The sequence below is a fragment of the Microcaecilia unicolor genome, chromosome 1 (genome assembly GCF_901765095.1).
Source record: "Microcaecilia unicolor chromosome 1, aMicUni1.1, whole genome shotgun sequence".
In the NCBI taxonomy this organism is placed as follows: Eukaryota; Metazoa; Chordata; class Amphibia; order Gymnophiona; family Siphonopidae; genus Microcaecilia; species Microcaecilia unicolor.
The window spans coordinates 382,202,378-382,221,027 of record NC_044031.1 but is presented as its reverse complement, the minus strand read 5'-3'; the positions used below and the strand labels follow the sequence as shown (position 1 = coordinate 382,221,027).

At 44.0% G+C, this 18,650-nt stretch overlaps 1 protein-coding gene across 3 annotated transcripts in view; it reads left to right on the top strand.

Moving 5' to 3' along the window:
* CARD10 (caspase recruitment domain family member 10) overlaps window positions 1-18,650 on the top strand; it is a 188,378-nt gene that overhangs the window by 106,202 nt on the left and 63,526 nt on the right. For all 3 annotated transcript variants that reach the window (XM_030210306.1, XM_030210298.1, XM_030210314.1), the window contains exons 14-15: window positions 7,919-8,039; window positions 9,902-10,082. In XM_030210306.1, coding sequence (XP_030066166.1) covers window positions 7,919-8,039; window positions 9,902-10,082 — 302 coding nt within the window. The remainder of the gene's footprint in view (window positions 1-7,918; window positions 8,040-9,901; window positions 10,083-18,650) is intronic.

Genomic DNA, 18,650 nt, shown 5'->3' with positions numbered 1-18,650 from the left:
GCCAGGGGCTACAGATGGCGAGAGCAGGGGCTAATGCCCAGGTCAAAGAGCTGCTCAGTGCTAGGGGAGCTGTGTGGATAGATGAGTGAAGGCTGTCTGTGTGAAGATGGGTGGGACACTCGGGGAAGAGTCTCTCTTTCACACACCTCTGATCAGGCTGCCTTCTTCCTGCACAATGATGAAGAACCTCACCAGCTCTCAGCCTCTCTCAGGCTCTCCTTGTTTGTTTGATCCTGTGATCCTGCCTGTCTCTCTGATCTGATTCCAGAGAAGCCAAGTTACCCAGTTCCAGGCTGGAGATGTTTTCACCAGTCCTGGTTCTGAACTTACATCCCAAAGCAGTGTGGGATTTGTAGTGCCTGATCCTGCACTTTGAAATCAGTGCTGCAGGTCCCATAATGCAGCAGGATGGAGTGGTCAGAAATCGAAGACTGCCCATAATCTGCAGCCTGGAACTGGGTAACTTGGCATCTCTGTGATTCTACCCCTTATCAACCCCGTTTAGGGTTGCCACCTGGTTCCAAATTCGCCCGACAGGGTTGATCCAGTGCAAATTTCAAACTGTGGGGCTGATGCACAGCAACACCCGTTAAATATGGGTGCCAGGGTAAAAATGACTGAGCTGCAAACAGCGACCAATACACAAAGGGGATCACATGTAAATGAGATGCATGGATCCCCCTTTATGCATTGGTCGCTGTTTGGGATTTGAATCTGTCAAGTGCATTTGAAACTGCTGTCAAATGCATCTGAAAACTTGCCAAAAATCCCTGGTGGTCCAATTGACTACCTCTCAACCCCCTCCCCCGGCACCCTCCCGGGAACAAAAATTCCTTGGTGGTCAAGTGGACCCCGACCTCTCCTCCCACACCTTAAAAAATTGGAGGCAGGAGAGCAGGAGCAACACATCCTCCCTCCTGCCTCTGGGCCCACACGGAAGGAACAGGCGGTGCCCAGTCCCCGCACAGTGCATTCTGGGATGCAATGGGTGGAGCTAAGCACAACATAAGGGGAAAAACTCATTATATGGTGCTTAGCCCTGCCCAGTGCATCCCAGAATGCACTGGGTAGGGGCTGAGTATTGCCATTTTGTTCTGAGCAGGGCAGGAGGGAGGAGATGTTGCTCCTGCCTCCAACTTTTTAATGTACAGGGGGAGGGTCCGTTGAACCACCAGGGTGACTTAGCTTGGGGGGAGGGTCTGGGAGAGAGTGCAGTGTCTACCGGACCACCAGAGAATTGTTACTTAGGGGTGCAGGGAGGGGGGGAGGTTGGGGTCCACTGGACCGCCAGGAAATCTTTAAAATTCTACCTAATTTCTTACACAGTAATATGTTAAATTAGAACAAACCTCTTACTCTGTTTATAATTATACCTTTTGTAACATAATGTACAGTGGTGGAAATAAGTATTTGATCCCTTGCTGATTTTGTAAGTTTGCCCACTGACAAAGACATGAGCAGCCCATAATTGAAGGGTAGGTTATTGGTAACAGTGAGAGATAGCACATCACAAATTAAATCCGGAAAATCACATTGTGGAAAGTACAGTAAGCCACATTGAGCCTGCAAATAGGTGGGAAAATGTGGGGTACAAATGCAGCAAATAAATAAATAAAAGATTCAGGGGCGCCAGGGAGCTCGGGAGCAATGTTTCCTCTTAGGAGTAGCCTGGTATGCAAATTTTTTTCATGTGAGCAACAATTTTTTTAAAACCAACCATTGTTGAGTGCCAGTATTAGCAATACATTTCTGCAGATAGCACAAAAATTTTTTTTTATTGTGAGCAACCATGTAAAATCTGTGAGCAATGCTCCTACATTGTATGAGCAATCGCTCATGTACTCCGCTTAAAGGGAACATTGGTCAGGAGAGGAGAGGTAGGGAGCTCAAGCAGGCACTGTCTGTTTGTGTTTCCCTCCTGTCCGACAGCTCCAGAGCAGCCGTAAAATTAGGTCATTAAAGCTAGGAGCTCTAGAGCTGTGCATCTTCGGGAATGCTCATTAGACTACTAATGAGCTTATTGTAATACATTTGCATGGGGTTCTCTGTGGCTGCTAATGTGCATTACTCGCTGTATAACATTTGCTTTAGACTGGCTCCAGCCAGTCTAAAGAAAAGGTTCCCAGCATGGTAAGCTTTGTGCATTGGACCATGAATTCCCAAAGAAAAGCAAGACTAGGGGGTGGGGCTTGGAGCCTAAAATTTACAGATGCATGAAGTGAGAGCTCCTCAGCCTGATCATCAAGTTTGATTATTGTAGCCAAAATATACCTTTTTATGCCTTGCTACTCTCACTCACCACTTTCTGGATATGGCAGAGAACAAAACTCCAAAATCTATTCAACAATTCTTGGTGTCCTCCAGTTTGAAAAGACCAAAGACTAATCCTCCGACTCCAGACAAGATGGCGGACAGAGACCAGTCGAAACTGCTGGGCCCTATTCTTGCAGAAATTCACACACTAAGGGCCCTGTTTACTAAGTCACACTATAGATGCGCTAGCGTTTTTAGCTCGTGCTAATGATAGAGACACCCATATGTGCTAAAAATGCTAGCGCACCTTAATAAACAGGGCCTTAAAAGACATGCTGAAAATGCAATTGGAACTGACCAAAAATCTTGAAAAAGAACTGAAGGATTGAAATGCTATATTTAATCTTTCTCAACAACAACTAAATAATTTAGAACAGAGACCATCGACTTCGGAACTAACAATGCTGAAAACTAAGCAAAATGAAACCAACATCCGGAAGAACCTGCTCAACCCGGAGGACTTATCTAATGGCAATCGTAGAAGAAACATCAGAATTTTGGGATTGCCAGAAACTTCAGAGGGTTCTGGTATGATTACCTTTCTTTCATCTTGATTCCTGAAAATATTAGATCTCTCCTTTCCTTGGAAACGGAGTGAGCTCATATCGAGCGAGCTCACAGAGTTCCTTTGAGGCCTTCCTCTACTGCTAAACATCCAAGGCTTATCATAGTGAAAATTCTTAGTTGCCAACATACTCTCAAAATTCTCTCTGCTGTGGTCTGAACAAAATATCCTCTTTCAGGGCAAGAAAATAGTTTTCGTTCCAGATCTAGACAGATGATCATGACATATGTTAATAAAACAACTACCTATATTGATCCTGCTCTTCTACAAGATTTTAATGATAAATATCAAATACAGTGAATATAATCTATCTTGGAATGTTTGTATTGAACCTTTGATTTGCAGTAACAAATTTTACTGCAATTTACCTTTAGATGCCTGAAATATATATAAGATTATTCCAGGTCAAGATGAGATATTGCTTTATACTTTGATTCTATTCCAGATACACTGATTTATTTTCTTGAAGACATCAGCAAATAGTACCTCGAGCTTAATCCTCTGATCTGTGAGCTACCTCATATTTGTCCTGTTCTCATTGAACTAATACAAATAGATTATAAACGCCGCCAAAAATTGCAGTTGCTCAATTGTCGAATGCAATATAATTGAATAACAAGCCAATTAGTGCCAATAATTGGCTTTTTAACAAGCCGTTATTGGCACTAATTGATTACGTTCATAAATGTAGTCGTGTGATCCACACCTAAATTTTATGCGTGTCCTGGAAAAGGAGGCGTGGAAATGGGAGGGTCATGGGCATTTTGGGACAGGATTCAAGTTACAAATTTCGGCAGGCATTTGCACCAAGTTTTCATTGGTGCAAATGGACACTCCTAAATTTACGTGCAACCCCCTGTGCTTAAGCGCTATTCAATAAACTGCACTGAACTTAGGCACAACTTATAGAATAGCACTTAAACGTTTTTTTTTTTGGGGGGGGGGGCAGATTTTTTAGGTGTGATTTTACCCCTATGTGTCTTTTTAAATTTCATAGTTTAAAATAATGTGGTAACCTGTTTTGATGATTTATGTTTAAATTGATGTATGGATCTACCTAATTTTCTTTAAATATGTTATTATAAGTCATCTTTAACTTTGACAGATATATCCAGGTCTGCTGTTTATTATATAATCCGTTTTTTAACATATTTTTCTTTTGATGGTTTTTGGCACTTAAATCCATTTAATTGCTGAAGTCTTCCTCTGTGGCTCTTCATATTATGTCTCTCTCACTCGTTGTGCATTCCACATCCGATGGTGTAGGTTTACTATTTCTTTTATTGTTCCTATGATATACCTTTCTCTTACCTTCCTGGAGACTCTTTCAAGATTATTTCATACCCAATGATGGAATTCATTTTTCATTTTTATTTTTAGGTTCCTCTGTGAACAGGCCCAATTTTTGCTTCAGAATAATGACTGCTGTTTTATTGTAGCTGGTGATATCAATCTCATTCATGGAGAGCTACATAACCTCATTTCCAGTCTAAATCTCATGGACCCATAGAGGATACTTAATCCCACTGGTACAGACTATACATTTTACTCTGTTCCTCATTGATACATATACCAGAATCGATTTCTTTTTAATATTCAAAACTTTGATATTGGGTATGGCTGCCTATACAACTTTCCCAATCCTAATCTCTGATGATGCTGCTGCTGCTATATCTTTGACATTACGTCTAGATATAGACTTCTCTAGGAAATCTCAATGGAGATGCATTAGTGGTCTTCTGCTTGACCCTGATTGCTTCAACACACTGAAAATTTTACTAAAGATTTCTTACTATACAATCCTCCTACTGACTATGATGCTAGGTCAATGGCTGGTGGTAAGGTCTCAGACCCACGTCCATTTTCGGCAAAAAAGGTCTTTTTTACAGGTGCGCTAAAAAAATGGATCGGCGCGTGCCCAAAACCCGCACCTACACTTCCGCAAGTCATTTTTCAGTGTGCTTTTTGTAAAAGGACCCCTAAATCCACTGGCGTACCTTAGTAAAAGGACCAATTAATCAACACTAAAAAAAATTCTTATTATAATAGATGAAGCAATAACTAAATGATCCTCTTTGTTTCTTCCTTGGCGGGGCAGATTAGATACTATTAAAATGATACTGACTCCTCAAATCAATTATGTTTTGATGACGATAGCAGATCTTTGTTCTAAAGAATTTTATAAGAAGATAGATACTAAGGGCTCTGTTAACTAAGGTGCTCTAGCATTTTTAGCTTGTGCTAAGATTAGCGCTCGCTAAATGCTAGAGTTGCCCATATGTTTCAGTGGGCAACTTAGCGTTTAACGCATGCTAATCAGCGCGTTCTAAAAACGCTAGCACACCCTTAGTGAGGCTTACTAAACAGGGCCCTAAATTGGTAAACTTGCAGCGTTATAGGCGCATTAAACATTTTAATCTCGTGTTAACCATGTATGCGCGTCAACTATCGAGCCTACAATATCCCTATAGGCGCCTACATGGTTAGCGCACGCGCTAAGCATAGGCGCGCTAAAAACACAAATGCACCTTTGTAAACAGGGTTTGTTATCTGATGCTAATGTAGATTGTGATACAATTTGGTTACAACTGGAACGAGACATACTGTTCCCTATCCCTATACAGTGTATTACTTCTTAAATTATTTCATCACATATTACTGATTTTAAATTATATTTAGATACTCGTTATACCTTGTTGCCTATTGAAAATGATATGGATATAAATAGCTGGCAGTGACCCCATTCGTCACTGTGGTATAACCCTAAATTTCTCATTGACCATAATATTTACTGGTCTCTTTGGAACTCTCTTAGAATCAACTCACTGGATCATCTTACACATAAACAACAATTTTATAACTTTGATGAACTGTCTCTACAGTACAAGTTGCCTTTTTCGCCGTATTTCAACTGGTTGTGACTTATCTAGATGATCAAAAGAAGCTCAATAGAAACAAATACATTAAGTGACACATCTTCTATACATGTCCTTACTGCACAGCTGATGAGTGAAGAAAAAATTATCTCATCTATCTACAAACTGATAAATCATTCTGTATTCAGTTTAGACAATAGATTGATTTCCCATTGGACTACAGAACTGAATTTAACAACGTATTCAATACCATGGGAACACTTTTGGACCAGAATTTCCAGACCAACACAATTAGCCAGCTTGCTCCAATCTACGTCCTTTTTAGCTCATAAAGCTTTATGGACTCCAGAATGGAAATATAATGTAAAGTTACATGTTAATAATTTCTGCTGGTATTGTAACTCTTGAGTTGGAACTTTACAACATATGGTCTGTGAATGTCTCATCATACCTGATTTTTGGTACTCTATTTGGAAAACTATATAAAAGATTCTGAATATTGATGTACCAATCTTATTTTCTATAATAATTCTCGAATTTCTGCATCCTGATCTTAATTTAGAAGATGGTCACAATACTTTACTGAACTTACTTCTTTCAATTCCTCTTCAAATGATTTTAGGATCATGGAAAAACACAACCACTTTAGATGAAACATTTTGGTGGTGTACTGTATGCCTTGTATATAAAAACAAACTTAAAGCATCAGAAAAAAAGAACAGAGTCCCTAAGATAATGTGTAAATGGAAACTGCTGGGATAATATTTAGAAATCAGAGTATGAATATTCCTTGAATGGGTTTTTGTCATTGTCATCATTTTATTCTTCACTATTTTCTTTTTTTCCATTTGGTTTACTTTTTATTTTTTTCTAATCATGTCATTATTCATGCTCGTTGTTCACCTCATATATCATTATCAAATTGACATGGTTAATTGTTATTTTTAGGATGGTAATTATTGTTATTGTTCTGATTGTATTGGCTAATTCAGCCACTGTTCTCTTTATTTGAAAATTCAATAAAAATTGAACTAAAAGAAAAAAAAAAGAAAAGCAAGACTTCAAGTCCTTACATGGAGTGAGGTAAACCCAAGGTGGGATCAAACCTGTTGGGTGAATCTGGCCCTCTCCCTGTCCTATCCTGGACAGCATTCAGCCCAGCCAGTGATGGATCTTCCTGCATCTTCTATCTGCAGTAGCCTCTTAACACCGGTTAACCTCACTGCTTCTCTTTTTCACAGAGACGCCAAGTTACACAGTTCCAGGCAGGAGATTTTGGGACAGTCCTGGTTTTGAACTTGCATCCCAAAGCAGTGTGGGATTCGTAGTGCCTGATCCTGCCCATTAAAATAGTGCTGTAAGTCCCATAATGCAGAAGGTTGGGGTGGTCAGAAATCCAGGACTGGTCCAAAATTCTCTAGCCTGGTGCTGGGTAACTTGGCATCTCTTCTCTGCTTTCACATCACCTCCAGGTCTGCAGACTTTCCTGAAAGTGTGGAACATTGTAGTACAAAGGTGCTTGTGCATCTCCATGTGGAAGGGAAGAGGCAGAGCCCATCCTGGATTTTCTTTTATAGTGCCTATGAAATTGTAATTACATATGCCCATACAGAGTTTTCAAGTTACCCAGTTCCAGGAGGCAGGTTTTAGACCAGTCTTGGATTTCTACCAACCTCATACTGATGAGTAGCCTAGTGGTTAGTGCAGTGGACTTTGATCCTGGGGAACTGAGTTCAATTCCCACTGCAGCTCCTTGTGACTCTGGGCAAGTCACTTAACCCTCCATTGCCCCTGGTACAAAATAAGTACCTGAATATATGTAAACCGCTTTGAATGTAGTTGCAAAAAAACCTCAGAAAGGCAGTATATCAAGTCCCATTTCCCATTATGGGACCTGCAACACTGACTTCAATGGGTGGATTCAGAAACTACAAATCCCACATGGCACTGGGATGTAAGTACAAAACCAGGCCTGGCCAAGAATTTCTGTCCTGGAACTAGGTAACTTAGCAGCCCTGTCAGTCTATTCCAGAAGAGCAGGGCATCTGGTGTCTGCTCTGCTCCAGATAGAATATGGCAGAAAAATTCTGACATGAATTTTTTTTTCTCCTCTGGAGTGAATTCTCTGCTGCCAGGTCATCTCTTGATGTCTTCCTTCTTTCAGGAAACCTTTGCCAGCCTTCTGTAGCCAGCAGCCCTTCTTTATCCTTCACCAGTCTTTTCAGCACTGGGAAGTCTGAGACAAGGTCATCGAACAGCTCAGAAAATGGAGTGTGCTTGTGCAGGTAACATGCCCCTGCTTCCTTGTTCTCTTTTCAGAAAACTTCAGATGGTAATGGGCTGTGCTAATCTGCTGGAACCGTGTTAGCACACATGCCTACCCCGCAATGGCAGTAAAACCCGTATTACTACTACTACTACTACTACTTAACATTTCTAGAGCGCTACTAGGGTTACGCAGCGCTGTACAATTTAACAAAGAGAGACAGTCCCTGCTCAAAGAGCTTACAATCTAATAGACAAGTGAACGGTCGGTCCGATAGGGGCAGTCAAATTGGGGCAGTCTGGATTCACTGAACGGTAAGGGTTAGGTGCCGAACGCAGCATTGAAGAGGTGGGCTTTAAGCAAAGACTTGAAGATGGGCAGGGAGGGGGCTTGGCGTAAGGGTTCAGGAAGGTTGTTCCAAGCATAGGGTGAGGCGAGGCAGAATGAGCGGAGCCTGGAGTTGGCGGTGGTGGAGAAGGGTACTGAGAGGAGGGATTTATCCTGTGAACGGAGGTTACGGGCGGGAACGTAAGGGGAGATGAGGGTAGAGAGGTAGTGAGGGGCAGCAGACTGAGTGCATTTGTAGGTAAGAAGGAGAAGCTTGAATTGAATGCGGTATCTGATCGGAAGCCAGTGAAGTGACCTGAGGAGAGGGGTGATATGAGTATATCGGTTCTGGCGGAATATGAGACGTGCAGCAGAGTTCTGAACAGACTGAAGGGGGATAGATGGCTAAGTGGGAGGCCGGTGAGGAGTAAGTTGCAGTAGTCCAGGCGAGAGGTAATGAGAGCGTGGACGAGAGTTCGGGTGGTGTGTTCAGAGAGGAAAGGGCGAATTTTGCTGATGTTAAAGAGGAAGAAGCGACAGGTCTTGGCTATCTGCTGGATATGCGCAGAGAAGGAAAGAGAGGAGTCAAAGATGACTCCGAGGTTGCGGGCAGATGAGACGGGGAGGATGAGGGTGTTATCAACTGAGATAGAAAGTGGAGGAAGAGGAGAAGTGGGTTTTGGTGGAAAGACGAAGGCTCAATCTGTCCTCCTTTATCTGGAGCCATATGGTAACCCTACTCCCCCCCCCCCCCCATCCTTTTGGGAAGGGCAGCAATTTTCCCTTCATTGTGGGTATTCTAAAAACACGACTGGCTACGTGTGTCCTGAGGATTGGGTTGAGAACTCCTTCTGTGGTAAAGTGTGCCAGCACCTAGAGTAAGAGTTCTCAATCCAGTCCTCAGTTCACAACAAGCCAGTCAGGTTTTCAGGATATCTACAAGAACTATGCATGAGATAGATTTGCCTACGAAGAAGGCAGTGCATACATATCTATCTCATACATAGTCATTGTAGATATCCTGAAAACCTGACTGGCTTAGTGTGCATGGAGAACTGGGTTGAGATCCACTGGCCTACAGAACTGCAGTCAAGTATCTAGCCTCAAGAAATAATTCTTAACCCAGTCCTTAGGTCACACCCATCCAGTCGGGATTTCATGCCAGCTTCAATGAATATGCATGAGACAGACATTGTGCAAATCTGACTGGCCAGGTTGCCCCTGAGGGCTCAGCTGAGAAACAGTAGCCTGGAGGATGCCACACCATACAGAGATGCCAAGTCCCACAATGCAACAGGATAGGGTGGTTAGAAACCCATGACAGTCCCAAAATCTCCAGCCTGGAACTGGGCAATTTGGCATTTCTGCACACCTTAGCTTTCTGCATTAAATCCTGATCATCTCCTGGACACCTAGTGCTTCCTTTTGGTAATACCTTGAGTGTACTTTGGACTCCCACTCTTGCATTTTCTTTGATAATCTCCTCATAGTCTCTGTGACATCATTGGAGTAACTGCAGTGAATGCAGAATTTTCTCTTTCATTTTTCTCCTAGGCCTTTGATCATCAGCCTTCCAGGGTCCAGCTCACCCAGCGCCTTGCAACCAGCAGATGTGCAGCTGGGCAGCAGCATCTCCATCTTGGGAGGGAACCGCACTGGTATTTTTGTGAAGTGGGTGAAGCCTGGATCAAGGGCAGAGGCGGCAGGACTGAGTGAGGGCTGTCGGCTCCTAGAGGTAAGACCTTCCCAAGCTCAGAAGTGGGATGGAGGTCTTGAAGACTCCATGTTGCTAAGTCAATCCTAGCTGTAACCTGTTCTGTATAAGGGTTTGCAGCCCTGCTTTCCTTTGAAGATTTAGAGCTAAAATACCCACACATCTGGGGCAAATCCAGGACTCCTCAGCTTGTTCAAATGAACTGGAGTTAGATGGTGGTGGTGGCTTAGATGTGACCAGTGGAGACTTTCAGTTCATGGAGATGTCTAGATTTTATACTGACACAGCAAGTGGTATTTGGTCTTCAGTTTCCTTTAAATGTATTGCAGTGCATTCAAAACCTTTCTATAGTAAATGCCCCTTTATTTCCACCCCCTCTGCACCATTGCTGAGGGCATGGTGCAAAGCCATTGGGCAGTACATCTTGTACCTGGAGGACCCTGTGGGACTTTGAACTACACTGTTAACGTGTACTTCAGCTATAATTGTTAATCCCACATTGCTACTGCAGTTGTTGAGATTGAAACGTAATAGATAGAAGCAAAATGAAGGATTTTACTCTGCAAAGGGATGTGGAACAAACAGCAGGAACAGCGTGTGAACTAATTCCAGCCGATATTCAAAGTGATTTAAGCAAGCAAGAGTGCCCCCCAGCTTGCCGCCATGAAGATATCCTCCCTGGAATGCCTCCCCCACCCTAACCCTCTGCCATCTAGGTGCCCCCCCCAGACCTACATGATGTCCCTGGTGGCCCATAGGGGTCAGGTGCAGGAGTGAAGACCACTCACACCTGCCCCTTGCAGATTTCCTAAGAATACGGCTGCCGTGGGCAATAAATAAATAATACTAATACTAAATAGAATTAAAAAAAAATAAAAGAAATAATTGATGCTCCATCTTACAAATCTGAGTATTGTCTGTGCTTCAGGTTCACATCCTTTCTTGCTACAAAATATTTACAAGGAGATATTCACCCCCGAGCACTCAGTGGTTTTCAAGCTATTGAGAAGCACAGGTTGGATTAGTCCCAGATATTCAATGCTGGCCATGTCTGGCATTGACTATTTGGGTCATTCACAGACCTGGAAGTTTTGTGGGTGCAGATCAGTATTCAGTACCAATATCCATATACATAACCATATACTACATTTTTGCTGTTTGTTCTTTGTATGATTGTGCCTACCCTTTCCTGCCCGATATTGTAGTTCCTTTCAATCTTTGTGTTTTACTGTAATTTTTAGATTGTACACCTCCTTGGTGTGCCAATCAGCAAAAGTAAATGAAATGAAATGAACCAGGCAAAGGACTGCCCCATCTCTGCTCCTAGACCACCCCGACACTAATCAGTACCAGGGCCGCAGAGGGGGGGGGGGGGGGGGCAGGGGGGACAAAACTCCCCGGGCCTCCAAGGAGGGCCCGGCGCCGCAGTCCCCTCCACCCACCCCCCTCCGTCCACCACAGGGCTGGGCCTCCCTGAATTAAAATCATAGCGCCACACCTCGACCTCGCTCTGTGTGAAAGAAGCGCAGCTGTGGCCTTTCATACGGAGCAAGGTCGAGGTGAGGCGCTATGATTTTAATTCAGGGTGGCCCGGCCCAGTGGTGGATGGAGGGGGGCGGCGATGACGATGACCTCGGGGAGGGGGGGGGGCGTGGCCCCTGGGGCGGCATTGCCCTGGGCCCGGCCCAGTCTCTCAGCAGCCCTGATCAGTACCATGGCAGTCAGAGGGAATATTCAGTGGCACTGCCAGGTTAAATGCTGCTGAATAGCCCTTCCTGGCCTGCTGATTGGGGTTTAATTGGGCAGGAGCCTCTCCTGCCTGCTTAAACCCCTTTGAATATCTACCCCTTTGTTCAAAAGGCATTAAGGGCCTAAACCTTGCCTAAAGTTAAGCGTGGTTTATAGAATACACATAGTGGCCATCCCGCAACTAAAATTTAGGTGCAGCCATTTATGCGAACTAAAACTTGGTGTAAATGCCCATGTCTTATTTAGGCGCAGATCGGGCATACGCTGTAACAGTGCACGTAATTTGTAGGAATGCCCACGATCCGCTCATGCCCCTCCCATGGCCACACCCCCTTTTGAGATCCATATAGTTCAATTTATGCACATTGCTTAATAGAATACGCTTAGCAAGCTATGGGTGTAAATCCTAATTAGTGCCGATAGCTGATGTCAACATCAAGTTATTGGAGCTGATTGACTTGTTAACTGTGCTAATCGGCTACACATGCTGATTTGAAAGCGGTACTTTATTCGCAATTTATAGAATCCGGGGCTAAGCGGACAATTTTATAACTGACACAGCAAAGGTAACAGATGACAACAAATGAATTCTGTTGGTGTAATAATCAAACTTTATTGGTTAGCAGAATCAAGACTCAACACGAGTCATGTTTCAGCCGTAAGGCCTTCCTCAGGAGTCTTAGTAATACTGCCGTGGTAAGGTTTCACTATGAACTGTCACTCTTATGGGTAACACGCTGAATAGCAGAAATCCACCATCACAGGCTGAAGGTATAAAAGCCAAACATCAAGCAGCAGCAGACGGAGCAAAACAAATATCACTTATACGCTGGCAAAGTTAATTCAGACCGTCAGCTGATACATTTGTTACTCATAAGAGTGACGGTTCATATTGAAACTGTGGCACTATTACTAAGACTCCCAAGGAAGGCCTTGAAACGACTCATGTTGTCTTGATTCGGCTAACCAATAAAGTTTGTGTACCACACCGTCAGGATTCATTTGTTGTTATCTGTCACCTTTGCTGGGTCTGGTGCTCTTTGTTCCTGTGGAGGACAGTTCTTCTGTGTTTTCCCATGCAATTTTGTAACTGGACATCTCTAGTTAGAAACCTTGAGGGTGTGTGGTAGGAAATTATTCTATAAAAGTACCAGAGCACCTCCGGCACTGAATGGTAGCATAACCCAGTATCAACATGCCTGACAGTTAGGCACCTGCACTTATGCCATTGATTGAGCTGGTATAAATTAGCCCAACTAAGTTAAAGGAGGGTGCTATAACTTGACTGATCCCTTCCAGAAAAAGAAGTGCTTCTGAGAATTAGCAATTGAATATGGGGGAGGTGAGGAGGTTTTAGATGTGGAGGAAGGTGATTGGATGAAGTAGGGGTAGAGAAGTTTGAGCGGGAAAGGAGCTGAAGGGAGTAGTCAGCTGAAGAGAGGAGAGTAGTGAAATTTTCTATTTAAATTAATTATTAAAATTGCCCACCCATCCACCACATAGGTTTTGGATGGTTAGAGAGTTTTAGGGTCTTTGTATTATTGTAGGTTTTGTCGCAGCTTAAGAGTTTGTGATAGAAGTTAGAAGAAGTGAGTTGTGATTGTTAGAAGTGTAGGCAGTAAGGTACGTGCAATACTGCCGTGCTTTTAGGTTAAAAGAAAAGGGGTATGAAAAGTAATTGCGTTGCCGTGAAGAGATGAGTTATGTATTGAATATATGGACTAGTATGACACCGTCTGGTCCTATTCAGTTATTTATGTTCATTTATTCTCAAAAGTTTTATTTACAATAATAAAGCTGCGGCCAAGATTTGCCACCTAATAGCTGCCAGGTCTGAGTTATTGTGATTCATTTACGCTTTGTGATTTATGTTTTGAATGGGAAAGGTGCGAATGCCTGTTAATTCAAGTGCCTCAAAAAGGCAGGGATGTGTGTAATTTACAGTATTCTGCAAGTTACATATGTAAGTCATAGCTCTGCCCATGTCCCACTCATGCTGTGCCCCTGTGAACACCCCCATGCAAATACACACTATGCAAGGTACGTGTTTAGACAGAAATTTTGCATATGCATTCATATATGTGGACATATGCTTGTGTATACCATTATTTTCAGCATTTATGCACAGATTGGGCTGAATTCAGGAAATGGTGCTCAAAAACCTGCACAAAAAAAAAAAATCTGCGGGGAGCGCTATTTTATAAATGAATTGTGCGCCCTTTATAGAATAGTGCTTTAGAGCCAATTTCCATGTCAAACTTTGGGTGTGAGGATTTACATCAACTGAAACCTGATGTAAATCCTGGCTTGTAAGTTAGGTATGGATCCCCGGTATTCAGTAATACTGTGTACATCTTTAGTGAACGCCCCTGACCCACCCATGCCCCCTTTTGAGCTGTGTGCTATAAGATTTGTGCTCAGATCTTTATAGAATAGCAATTAGCAAGACGCACGTAAATCCAAATTGTTGGCAACTAATGCCAACAATTGATTGTTAGCACTCAATTATTGGTGCTAATAGGCTCGTTAGCCAATTTACTTGCATGCGGAAATTTGCACGTCATTTATAGAATCCGGGGGAATATGCATGTAAATGTAGGTACCAAGGTTATAGAGTTGCTCTGCATATGTTTTCAAATATGACTGGATGCGATTGTTTTTCTTTTATGCAAAAATTCTTTAAAAACAGTACAGGCCTGACTCAGAGCTTGCAGGAAACTGAGAACTGAAGGGTTGATGCAGAAAGCTGTGGGTTAGAATTGTTCAGCGCATGGCTTCTAATGCAAGCTTTCTGCAAAAATTCACCGCAGAGATGCAGTAATCAAGGAGCATGCAAATTACTGCAGTTTTGAAAAGTGTGAGCTGTCAGAAATAAAACAGTGCACACCATGGCAGCAGGGTCGCCGAGAGACGCAGCCAGGCCTGGGGCAGGATCGACAACTGCTACTGCGGCGCCACTGCCTCCGCCCACCTATGCCTGACTGCTTCTCCCTTAGTCTGTCTCTCTGCTTTTGGGTGCACAACAGCAGAGAGATAGACCTGGGAGCAGGCAGGGAGAAGGAAGCTTGCCGGTGCTGACCCCCCCCCCCACCTTTGCTGGCCAGGTCTGGGGAATTTTGCAACCCATTCCCCCTCTCTTAGCGGCCCTGCATGGCAGTAACCTGCAGCTCATTGTAAATATGTTCCCCTTCCTGTCAGTGCATGAGTGGTGATTGGCCTACACACTGACAGGAAGAGAGACATTTAAATAAAAAATAATTGCTGCTAGATGGGTCTGAGCCCAAAGTGGGCGGGCCCTTGCCCACCTAGGCCCACCTGTGGCTACACCCTTCTTGAGGGGGCTGTGGGGAGATGTTGAAGTGTGCAAGCAGTTTATAGGTGCCACTAAGCAACAGCAATATGTTTGTGGGTTGTTGGGAAGGACCAGAGGATTGAGAGGTCATGTTGGGGGGGGGGGAATTTTGAGACCTTGGGGGGCCCTGGAATTTCATGAGGTATGGGGGTGCCACTAGACACTAGGGCAATTTGGGAAGGTCAAGGGTTGGGGGTGGGGTCCACTAGTGTCAGGCTTCTTCCCTGGAAGCACTGGGTTTGTGAGCCCTTGGACCACTACCGTGGAGCGGCAGTGGCAGGCAAGGTCACCTTCAAAGCAGAGACGAGGCAAGGCTGGACTGGAACCCCAGACTGGAGTTCTGCACTGGAATACACAGGACTGGAACGCACTGGATGGGTGCGCACTGGACTGGAACCCACTGGACTGGTACACACTGGAGTGGAGCCCACTGGACTGGAACACACAGGACCAGAACCCGCTGGACAGGAACACACTGGACCTAGGCTTCACCTACGCTTAGCCACCGTTCCCCGAGGGTTGAGCCCTCAGGTTCGGGCAGCCGGCAGGGCTTACAGGAAAACCGGAACTGGAACTAGCAAGCAGGAACAACAAGAATCAGGAAACAGAAGTGCCCCCAGGCACCTAGGCGAAAGCAAGGCAGACAGGCAGGGAATGTCCGGGTTCCGGCAATAGTCAGGTCTGGCCACAGGCAGAGAATATCCGGGTTCAGGCAGTAGTCGGGTCAGGCAGCAGGCAGCAAGTATCGGGGTTCAGGCAGTAGTTGGGTCAGGAAGCAGGCAGAGAGTAGTCAGATTCAGGCAATGGTCAGGTCAAGTAGCAAGACTATGGCTGGAGCTCCAGTAGCAAGGAGTACTGGCAGCGGACAGGACTAGGGTTGAAGCTCCAGAAGCAAAGGAAAACACACACGGGAAAACCAGAAAGCTAAACACAAGAAAACTAGTAAAGCTGTACACAAGATATTAAGAAAGCTATGCCCAAGCTAACTAGTCACACGCTAGGAACTCAGACAACACACAGGAGAACTAGTAAAGCTGTATACAAGCCAACAAGAAAAGCTATGCCCAAGCTACTAGTAACAAGCTAGAAACTCACACTGAACTGGACAAGGTAGCAGTGCACAGAGCACTCTAACATACCAGGGACCTTAGACAATGCAAAGGCTGCAGTCTCTAAGTGATTAATAAAGCCCTTCAACACCTGAGGAGCAGCTGCAGCCATCAGTAAGCAACTACGGAGGCTGTCCAGGCACAAATAAGAGAGACAAGTCCGGCAGCCTGGAAGAACCGGACCGGACTGCGCTAAAGTCTGGAACGGGTAGGAACAGCAAGACAAACTATGGCAGCCACCGGCTCTGGCCACCAGCGGGTGAGAGGAGCACAAACCAAGGAGCAGGCAGAGCGCGCACACAGAACATAGAGAGACTTAGAATACCTAGGTGCAGCACAGAGGAGCAAACAGAGCCAGGCTGGAGACAGAGGTAGAGCTAACTCAGGCAGCACCCCCAGGTGCAGTAGAGTGGAGTAATTAGAGCCATGCTGGAAGCAGCCAGCACACAGAAGGAAAACTACTCCAGAAAGGATAGGCAGAAGCCAGCTTAGAAGCTGACCCCCAGAAATAAGGTAAGTCTGAGGGTGGTCATGGCCACAGACGTGACAACTAGACACCAGGGCAATTTTTACTGTTGTTAAGGGGAAGGGGGTGGGAGAGACCAGGAAGTCAGCAGATCTGGGAGAATGAATCATAATGAGGCTATTAGCTTTTCTGCTCGTAATTGCTGCAGAAGGGTGAGCTAATCCTTCTACACCTCCTCAGACCTGGTGGTAATTTCTCACGTTGTGCTTGCCTTAAAATTTTCTGTGTATTTCTCTGCTTTGGTGCAGAATAGCTAATCGCTATTCATTTTAATATGTTGTACGCTAATGTCTACTATGTGAGTTAACCTGTGTGCTAAACCCCTTCCTGCATCGTAAGGCCAGTAAAGTGCACAAAGACCTCTCACTCACTCTATGCTTCTGCCCAGGGTAGTTTTCTGCATTGACCCCTGAGTCCTGGGCCTGAATTCTGGACCTCTTGGAACAATGGTGACATCCAGTAGTTGGCTAGCTATGCTGAATTCCAGAGGGACTGGCACTGCAGTGGCCAAGCTAAATGAGACGGATAGGGAAGAGTGGAAATAAAATGAGTGAAGACAAGCCTGGGTAGTTGTAAATGAGGACAAAATGAAGCTGTGGAGACCAGTGTGGACCTGGCTGAGCTGGAAGATGAAAGGAGAAGCAGGCAGCCATGTGGCACAACAGAAACCCAGAGGTGCAAAAATTATATCACAGGCCTACGATAAATCTATAAGCTCTTGAATAAAAAAATAAATCTCACAAAACAGAACAATTCAATAACATTTCTAAAAGTTACTTTTCATGGATGCAGAAATAACTAAAGAAAACCTGCTCCCTTCCACCAAATGAAGATTGTTCTGGCTTCTTGCTTTATCAGCTTCAAACTGAAAGGTGTTAGTGGGATATAAGCATGTATGTTATGTTATGATTCCTTAGCTGGAATGACTGAATAGAGAGGAGGGAGTAGATTGACTAGTAGAGAATCACCATATGCAGTAATGTGTTGGAGTTGGCTCTTGGAAGCTCCTGGTTAAATAATTTTATGAAAATTAAGAGTGTTTCACGGAAAGCAGTAGAACTAGTAAAAGCTTCTTCATAAGAAATTAACAGCATGTCACTGCTCATGGGACTCTCATGGCACAAAAGAGCTACTTGCATGGAAAGGACATGATTAGCAAAGAAACTGCAACCTGCACCTGCAATCAATAAAATTAAAAAAAAAAGGCCATATCCATCTTTACCTTGCTGAGAGATACAATAACTATAAGTTAAAGTCTGCAATCTATTGTAAAGCCTTTGGGTCGATCTGTTTTGGGGGTTCCAATAAGAGGAAAATGATTTTTTTTTTCTCTGAAGACAAGCAGGACAGCAAGCCCTTATAATTGGGTGACATTCAGTGAAACCTGTGTATGTGAGCCTCTTCGGATTAGAAAAAAAGTTTAGAAGCTTTTGAGAGGTGCCACCATGTATGTGTTTGACTTCCCATATCACTTTATAGTGTAGGGTCCTCTCGGTCTTTGTATTCACATTTAGCCATTAAGTCGTACCCACTCTCCCCTTTCTCTGTTAGATCATTTTTGGCTTACAATTTGTGCTTTTCATAGCTGGGTCTGTTCACCTCTCTCTAACCTTAGCTAGAGTTTTCAGCCATCTTTTCTGGTGCTTGGTGACCCAGCTGGGTCTGTTTTTTTTCAAAACCAAGTCATTTGATTTCACAGCAGCTGTCTTTTTCAGTGATATTTCCCAGAAAAAGGTTACCAGTGGATATAGAAATGAAGAAATGTGGTATGACCATGTCTAGTGCAAGGTACTTGCAGTGCCTTGGAACTGATCATGAACTCAGTACCATTTGTGTTCCCAGTGGCCATGAAG